Consider the following 9,261-nt stretch of genomic DNA (forward strand, 5'->3'; position numbering starts at 1 on the left):
TCAAATGTTCAAATAATAAGACTTATTATAATACAAGAATATCTTATGCACTAATTGAGATACAAATACTTAAAAAATGATTTTTTTAATAAATCTCCCTTGGATTTATAGATTTAACATTAACAATTCGACACTTATTATTGAGAAAAACAGCTATAGATTTCAATATTAAATTTGAAAAGTTTACCATGTTGAATTTGAAATAACAATATAAAATAATTAGAATTATTTACACTAAAACCTCTTCAATTATTAGCTAATTTCACTTTATTCCCCTCTTCTATAAATCCATACATTTTGACCTTATTAACTATAAAAATATATGTAGTTAAAAAATAAAACAAAAAAAACTATAAAAACATATCACTTTCACCCCCTACAGACTCCACCAAGACCACCTATAGAAGGAGTGTATTTGTGAGTGTTTGGGAAGTGAATATTCTGAAATGACAAATTTGTCCCTAATCTTACTTTTTCCAAAATTGATCTAAAAGGGCAAAATTGTCTTTTACCAACTGCGGGACTAGCTGTCACTACACTGTGCCTACACTGTCAATGTGACAGTGTAGGCTACCCATTGCCCAACTGCTTTTCTTTTCTTTTTTTTAAATATATATAAATCATCAGTTTATGGTACTAGTTTGGCCTCAAACTTGGGTTGCCAAACAACGCTTTTGTATGATTTTTACAGTTGAGGGGATCAATATGTATGAATTCATAGATAAGGGGATTAAAATAATATTCGCTAATAGTTAAGAGATCTTGATATAATTAACCCAAATAATTATTTCAAACTTTTAATACCAAGGATTCTAATTAATTTTGGATAAACTATCAATAAACCATAATAGTTTGACTTAATTCTCATAAAGTCCTATTAAGGTTGGTTTAGGATGTTCTAATTAAGTACACTTTTTGACTTTTTACAAAAATATGTGTAGAAAAATATAGAGAAGATGTTGATTGATGTGATTCAAAAAAGTACACTTATATAGTTTACTTCAAAAATAAAATCGTCGTTAAAAATAATTTTTTGTAATTATTTTTTATATATGTCACTAAAAATTAACAATTAGTGACTTTTTTGTCACGATTTTTATAAATTATTGCTAAAACTTACAATAGTAACTTTTAATGATGAATTTTTTAAACTATCGCTGAAAGTTGAAAATTAATGACTTTTTGTAACGATTTTTTTAAACTATCGTTGAAACTTATAATTAATAACTTTTTTGTGACAATTTCTAAACTATCACTGAAAATTAACAATTAATGACGTTTTTTAATAGTTTAATAGTATTTGATGAAAAACACTATTAATTATCACAAAACTTATTGATTAAGTAAATCTCGCATTAATTTTTCTTTCCCTCACCTCTATCTTTCCCTTCAGTTTCTTATTCCAACTATCATACTAGCAAACTCTCTTTTACTTTACTAAAGTTTGACCCCAAATCTCTTCATTTGAAATCCATCTATCCAAACGAAGCCTTAGATGAAGTCAGAACAAAAAGGCATCCAGCAGCAACATAGGGATAGCCTGATGAAACACTCCATAATTATAGTTACACAGCTAAGAGCCAAACAAAATTGTTTTGCACTAGTAATGAAAAGTGAGCTTCCATTACAGAACAACCATAAACCAAAAACAAATTTCAGATAATCAGAAAGGCAACAAATGAATAATTTGAAAGTTGAAAATCACATTTAACATTATGCAGTGGTTTCATACAAGGTATAAACAAATTGGTTAGCTGATGAGAGAACAAAGTACAAGTTCATTGTTTCCATCCTATGGGTGTCACTAAACCCTAACCTAGACCTTACAGAGAGCAAGTGAATGACAAACTTATGGCTATGAAAAAACTGAATCTACAGTTCCACACATCAACACCCTCATAAAACTACGGAGTGGAGAGAGAGAGAGAGAGCTGGTGTATGCTTACACACTCACACTTCTAGTAGTCCTCCAGCATTAGCGAAGCTTCGTCTCATTTGGTTTGCTGCCCCTAAATGCTGAAAGAGAGAAGAATGACCTTGTTGCTGAAATGCAAACATAGTAGAGAATATTGGAATCTATGGACAATAAGAAAAAAAATGAACCACTAAGAAAAGGAAATATGAGGATTCAAAATCTGTTTTTCGAAAAAAAAAAAAAATTCAAAAAAAACTAAAAACTAATTTGGTGAAAAAAATGAAAAACTAATAAATAAACACTCATCATTTCATGTGTTTTTCTTTTTTAGGATGAAATAATTTTTGAAAACTCAAAATTATATTTTTGGTGTTTGTTTTTGTCAAACTAATTTCTATGTTTTCAAAAAAAATTCAAAAGATAAATGAAACCAAACAGACTCGGAACAGGATAATAAAAGTAACCTTTAGTTGTGGAAGCTGCACCAGAAATGTGGTCGTGCGACTTGTGGGAAGAACTCTGAGCACTGAATTTGCCCGTATTTGATTGAGCTGTATGCATGTTATGCATTATTAATGTCAGCATCAGAGTTCAAACAAGGCATATGTGTAAAAAAATAAAGTGGTTCATCGGCACCACAAATTCCGATAAAATATATGAAAAACTAGCTAATTTATGCTGTTAAAAGAGATATTGAAAAGAAAAGAGGAGAAAACATGGCTATGAAAGTAACCACCAAGTTTCATGCTAACTACCAAAAGAAAAGAGAACAAAATCAAAATGAATGCAACTTTGAGGTGTGTTGCAGACAATCTCTTTAAGGTGATAATTGCCCCCACTCGAAAGAGTTTGCTACCGGGTTCAAAGCAATGCACCTCCAAGATCCAACAAAGTCACCAAACTCCAGACACAAAATCTGAAGTTTCCTTCAAGAACACTTTACAAATTGTGTATAAGATTTATAGAAAATAGAGACTAAAGAAAAGAAATATTCATTTAAAATTTTGTTACTTGGGACAGTGGGATTTCGACTTCCTCTGGGGGTTAGGGTACTACGAAAGGGAGTTGGTAATTGTCCTTGAGGGCTATAAGCTAGTCAGGCCCGGCCCTGTGATTTTTGGGGCCCAAAGCCAATAATCAACTAATAAATTTTTGGAATCCTTCACATTTTTTTTTTCATTGAATGAAAAAAAATGAAAAAAAAAATGAAGATAAAAGACAAAATTTGTGTCAAAATTACAAAAAATACTTAGTATTGCATTACAACAATTAATAAATGTCATTTGATCCTCTCTCTTCTTGTATTTTTAGAAGCAAATAAATTAATCATACTTGCATAATCTATTTTTTTACAAAATCATTTTCAATGAATAATAATGCTAATTATTTTAAATGGGCCTTTCAATTTTTTAATGGGTCAATTTATTTTAAGTTAGTTTGGGTCTTTCTTAATTTTTTTTTAGATTTAAAATACACCTAATATATTACAATAAACTATAATAGGAGGACCCTTTTTTGGGTCTATTTTCAATGGATTACAAAGTTAATTTTTTTGAATGGGCCTTCTAATTTTTTAATGGGTCAATTTATTTTTAGTTAATTTGGGCCTTCTTTAATTTTTTTTTAAACTTAAACATATCTAATATATTACACTATACCATAATAAAAGGGGCCCCTATTTTAGGTCTATTTTGAGGGGCCCTAAGCCATGGCCTTGTTGGCCAATGCCCAGGGCCGGCACTGAATCTAGTGTTTCTCACATGATTCTGAAACTAAAAAATCACCGCACAAACTTGATCACACGTGCACATGCGACGTGTCCAAGTGCCAAGTGTGCCACTAATAGTGCCACATTGAGCCACATGCGCTGGTGCGTGTGATATATAGGATACTACCCAAGTTTCTCTCATAATTTACTTGGTGGTATTTGTGCCACTTTAAATACAAAAGGAAAGTTTTCCAGGTGTGACAAAGCTTTAATGACACAAACTCGCTTTCCTTTTTAAATGCTTTTATTATTACAATCAATATGTCATATTGATAGGATCCCAGTTCAATGCTCATGGACAGAAATGATATTAGGCATGGAATGAAAATGTACCAGAAAGTAGTTCATTACCAGCTGAATTTTTCTCATAGCCTCCACCTAATGAAGTATTTTGCTGGTCATTGTTCTTCGCCTGAAGAGCAGCCTGCCTCAATAGATTGTCAGCATTTTTCTTACTAAGACCTTTAGATTCCTCAGCATCATCCTCTCCTTCAGAAAAGACTGATGGGCTAGACCAACCTGTTAAATTTGGATCTGCTCTACTCTTTCGGGCAAATTTCAAGAGCCTCTTAAACCCTTTAGGTTCATCTTTTTGATAGATCATTGCAGGTGGATTCTCAGCATTTCCCCACTCAGTAATATCTGTTTCCGCAATCTCTTCCAGCAGCATTTGTGACAAAGAGTGTCGGACACGTGGACTCAACATTGCTGCTGGCCCAACATTGGCCAAAGATGGAACTTGGTATGTGCTCTCATCACATGGAATTGGCGGATCTTGATGTTCTTCTTTTTCTACCCAGGCCATTGGGGAAATGAATAATTCTTCTTCAGTCTCAGTCTTCAATTCAGATTCCATCTCCCTTTCAAAGTTACCATCACCATTGTCAGGAACTTGCTCTGAGCTCGCCGTGTCATCACATTTCTGGCTAGTTAACTGAGTTTCTGATTCTAAATCAGTATGAGTTTCTGGCGCTTCAAGATCACCCTCCTGTTGCTGACTGACAGGCTCAAAAGTGTCTGTAACCACATTTTCCTGAGCTTCAATCAGATTTCTAGAGTTTTTCAAAGTTTCCTCAGGCTGAGGAGAAGAAACTTTTGTCTTGATAACAACAGGACTGACACCAGGGCCAATACCAGAGCCCTTACGGAGGAAAGGCTTTGACTCCAGTGGCACCACACTGCTCTTCTTGGTTACCTTGTTATACAAACTAGGCTTTGCTGCAACCATTGAACAATCCTTTCCAGTTGCTGTCTGACCATTTGCTTTTGCAGTTTTCCCATTTTTTGTTAATGGTTGCTGCTTCTTCTCAGTCACACCTTTCATGGTCTTGCTAGTGTTAATTTGGGTTGCCTTAACATTTTTCGGCCGCTGCTGGGATCGTTCCACCTTTGGGCTTGATTGAGGAACCGATGGTGTTGGCTGGGGTTTCCGGCGATTAGGTATAGTGCCAGTAGATGAAGTTCCACAAGGAGTTTTAGCTGGTGATGTCCCCATAGCTCTTGGTGATGGTGTCGACGGCCATGACTTGCGAACAGCAGGTGATGGTGACGCCTTAGATAAAGGTTTTTTCGCAACAGCAGGTTTTGAGGATTCGTTCTTGGGTTTTGCAGATTGTGTTGAACTCCTATGTGATTTTTGGGGCTTAGCCAGGGAATTTTTTGTGCCAACATCATTTGTATTCACAGAGGCCATTTCAGCTTTTCTTTCATTAAGAATTTGCTGCATAGCTCTAAATTGTGCTTGTTTCTCTGCTCGCTTTCTTGCTGTTTCTCCCCGAAGTTTTTCATCCCTTTTTTCTTTGTAGTGATCATAAAAGCCCCCTCTCTGCTCGTGTGGAACATCTGGGCTTCTGTTATTATCAGGTGTTATATTCCAATGTCTAGCAGGCTCACTTTTCATCATTTTTATCAGCATCTGATTCAACTCTGCTTCCTTCTGCCGGTTCCATTCAGCCATGGCTGTTAATTTTTCAGCATTTTCCTCTCTTTGGGTTACCAGAATATCTGCTCGACTGCCTATGGCATCTACTTGAGCAGTCTCAACAGGATTATGATCTCGGGAAATAAAATCAGACTCTGTTTTGGCTTCTACTGTACTCTTTGGAATTTCTCCACCCTCTACATTATTGGAAGTCATTGGAACAGAACTTGAAGAAACAGTTTCTGGGAGGCGTTGGGTGGAATTTTCCCCTGTACCTGCACTCCATCTTCTCAGCACAGATTTATTCATAGATGCATCGATAGTTGACCTCCTCGTCTGAATATCTGAAGTTTGATCTCTTTGTTTACTTTCGAAAAGACTGATTGCAGCTTGCACACTCATTCTCTGAACATTAGTTTCTGATATTTTGGGGGGTTGCTCAGATCCTTCCTCTTCACTACTGTTTGCAGTTGCATCTATTTGAGTTAATGTTCTATCCCTGGCAGGAAAAAAAGTGAGGCTCTTAATGGTTAGTGCAGTAGCTCTGCGTGACCCAGATCGCCCGATTTGGATCCTCCGCATCGGAGATGCTGACCTTCTAGGTGATGCAGACCTGATAAGAGTCCGGCTTCTTTCCACAGTTGGCCGGTCCTCCTCCTCATCAGAGTAAGAAGATTCTTCACTTTCTGTTGAACTCTGCCGCTCAACCTGCGCAGCTTTTGCCGGGGAGACACCATACTTTACTGGTGTATCTGATTGTGATGATTTTGATACCTGAGAATTTGACTCTGACTCAATCCTATCATTTCTTGAATTAATTTCAGAATGTGACTTTTTATCACTTGGTAGATCAACAGTCTGGCCCATTTGGTTCAGTTCTACAAACTTATGCAAAGTATCCCTAAAATAGACAACAAAAAATGATTAAATTTGCATTATTACTACTCTGTTTAAGATTTCTTATAAGCATTCAAAAACATAGAAGACAAACACCCAAAGTTCTAACTTTTTTTTTACCCAAGTTACCTCAAATCTATGGCTCCAAAATGTTGAGAAAGCTTTACAATATCAGTGATATCCTTTGGAGAACAAGTGGCACCAGTAGCGCGGTTGAAAGCAGCAGCTAATTCCCCTCTTAATGTTGTTAATCTCAAGTCCATTGCTCGCAGTAATTCATTCCTGTCAGTTTGAAGGTGTAATTGGGTACAGACATAGCGCAGGAAAATTTGCTTATTGAAAACAAAACAATCAACACGCGTACTTTGATGCATCTGACGACACAATATCATCTTCATCCTGTTACCAAAAACCATATTACTTGCCACATACAAATATGTTGTGATATATTACTTATATTAAACAATATATGGAAAGGGTGAAGAAAATAGTCATTACTTTTAGCTCTGGTGCCATACCATTCAAGTTGCAGCTGTCTGTTAGAAAAGGGAAATTAATGATGGTTAAATATTTAGCCAAAAAAAAGATCAGAAAATACAATTGAAACAAAGAAGCTTGATAGTAAAGTCAACTAAGCCTTGTTCCAACACAAAGAACCTTGATCATAATGCAAATGAAGGACATTGGACATAAAGGAAGCACAAAAAACTAATGTTGAATCTGCATTTTAGTACTCACAAGTTGGTAAAATGTAAAATCTTTAATAAACTAACCTGTTTCTCCATCTCCAGAATTATGACGATGATCCTGAGAAAGAAATACAATATGAATATGAGCTCAATGAATATTTCAAGGATTAACTTTCAAGAAACATATAGATATTATATTACCTTGATATACAAAGAAAGGTGAAAGTTTCTGGCCTCCTCCAGCTGATTTATCTCATTTTCAATAGCTCTGGCAGTATTTAGTATGTCCGGTGAACCAACAATATGTAGAAATCTGAGAAATAACAAGATTGCAATGAAAGACAAATTAAACATCCAGATTTTGCCCTTTACAAAAAGGAAGCAAAATGACAAAACGAGAAACATTTTAATGATATCAACCTTGTCACTGTCAATTTTGTGAACCAACCATCATGATTTTTAGGTGGTTGAAGTTTGAAGACAGCATTGGATCCTTTTGAGAATAAATCTTTTAGTTCTGGTAAGTGCAGCGCCAGCTGTCCCAAAGGACCAGATGCTATTGTTTCTACTTTGTTGCCACTGCACACACAAGCTTCATACCTACAACAAAGTTTAATGCCCTTTAAAATAGTTTCCAAGTACCCAATCATGATGTCCAGAAATAAAGAGCCTAGCTCAATACCTTAGCTGATTGAAAACCCTTCAAATAAGCATTAGATAATGATATGAATAACAAAAGTAATAATAGCAGTAGCAACAATAAAGATGGCCATCGCCGTCATTTTCATAATTAACAATAATGATAGTTTTCTTGTTGTATTGTTGGTGCTAACAACAATCACATTTATTAAATTTTTAAAAACTCAAGGGAGTTATGTTCAATCCATTAAATGATTATGTGTAAATTTTAAAATTCAAATTTTCTTGCTATGAAAAGTGGCTTGAAAACTTTTGCCACTTCAAAATTCAAAATTATCAGTTTTTATTATGCAATTAATTAGAAGAAACCCAAATTGAATATTCCAGAACAATCAATCTGAACTCAGAATAGTTTTTCAAAAAAAAAAAAAAAGATAGGATCAGAACCACTTGATATTTTAAAAAATTTGATTTGGCTACATCCTTAATCACTTTTATATTTAGAAGTACTTCGTTTATATCAAAATTTTCTCATTATCAAAACAAGGGACAAAAACGTACAAAAAACAATTACTCAAAAAAAAGTCAAATCAATTAGACATGCGGGCAATTATTCCTAATATATTTTTTACGGGCAAAACTTTAACCTGTTTTGGCTTGGAAAAATTTGAAATTCAGCATAATCAAGCAGTGTTTTGGCATCAATTTTGCCCTCCATCTCAACCAGCTTATACTACAACAAGAACAACCTGAAAAAGGGGGCAAAAAAAAAAGAAAAAAAAAAATTCAAATGGCAATGAATCAGAGAAGTCCTGTTGCAATGCTTTGTAGTTACACAACATAAACTAATCCAAACCTGAAAATAATTGCATTCATAGGAAACCCATTATGAAATAATTATAACCTTGTGCAATTTTAAAATTCTAGTCAGAATTTGGGTCAAAAAGTAAGAAAAAGCACTTGAAAAACGCTAATCAAACAGTCCTTTTATGCAACTAAAATACATGAGAAAATTAGAAGTAGAAGAATGAAATAGGAAAGCAAGCTCTGATCTGAAGATGAGATTTAGCCCTATGTTTGGAATTACAGAGATAATGTGAAGATTGGGAGAGGAGAGAGAGAAAGTAAGCCACAGGTCGTAGTGGTAGTAGGAATGAATGTTGGAAGCCACAGAAAATTAGAATATATGAAGCATTGCGTTTGAAGTAGGATTGTCCAGCTTCAAACTACCAAACAAACATTACCCGAAATAGGAACATGTAAATACTACTGGTGTATACACATGAAAAAGCTAAAATGTAGTAATGTTGTATATTAGACGCGAAAAGAAGAGAGAGAGAGAGAGAGAGAGAGAGAGAGAGAGAGAGAGAGATAGTTGTAGGTAGGTAATACCTCAGCAGAGATCTCAAATGCAAGCTGAAATAGAAGCCTC

At 34.7% G+C, this 9,261-nt stretch overlaps 1 protein-coding gene across 1 annotated transcript; it reads right to left on the reverse strand.

Moving 5' to 3' along the window:
• Positions 1–1,683: 1,683 nt before the first annotated feature.
• Positions 1,684–9,261, reverse strand: LOC114257116 (uncharacterized). The gene is made up of 11 exons (XM_028196856.2): positions 9,222–9,261; positions 8,477–8,562; positions 7,611–7,790; positions 7,392–7,503; positions 7,275–7,308; positions 7,000–7,037; positions 6,866–6,900; positions 6,631–6,783; positions 4,035–6,505; positions 2,380–2,466; positions 1,684–2,043 (listed from the first exon to the last, which is right to left on the reverse strand). Exons 2-11 carry the CDS (start codon positions 8,545–8,547, stop codon positions 1,976–1,978), a joined length of 3,249 nt encoding a protein of 1,082 aa, XP_028052657.2. The 5' UTR covers positions 8,548–8,562; positions 9,222–9,261; the 3' UTR covers positions 1,684–1,975.

The sequence above is a fragment of the Camellia sinensis genome, chromosome 8 (genome assembly GCF_055761805.1).
Source record: "Camellia sinensis isolate YWXY chromosome 8, ASM5576180v1, whole genome shotgun sequence".
In the NCBI taxonomy this organism is placed as follows: Eukaryota; Viridiplantae; Streptophyta; class Magnoliopsida; order Ericales; family Theaceae; genus Camellia; species Camellia sinensis.

Coding starts and splice junctions, on each gene's coding strand:
- LOC114257116 (XM_028196856.2), bottom strand. CDS start 8,547: ATGGAGGGCAAAATTGATGCCAAAACACTGCTTGATTATGCTGAATTT. Junction 7,309..7,391: donor ACCTTTCTTTGTATATCAAG/GTAATATAATAT, acceptor TTTCTTTCTCAG/GATCATCGTCATAATTCTGG. Junction 2,467..4,034: donor CTATGAGAAAAATTCAGCTG/GTAATGAACTAC, acceptor ACATGCATACAG/CTCAATCAAATACGGGCAAA.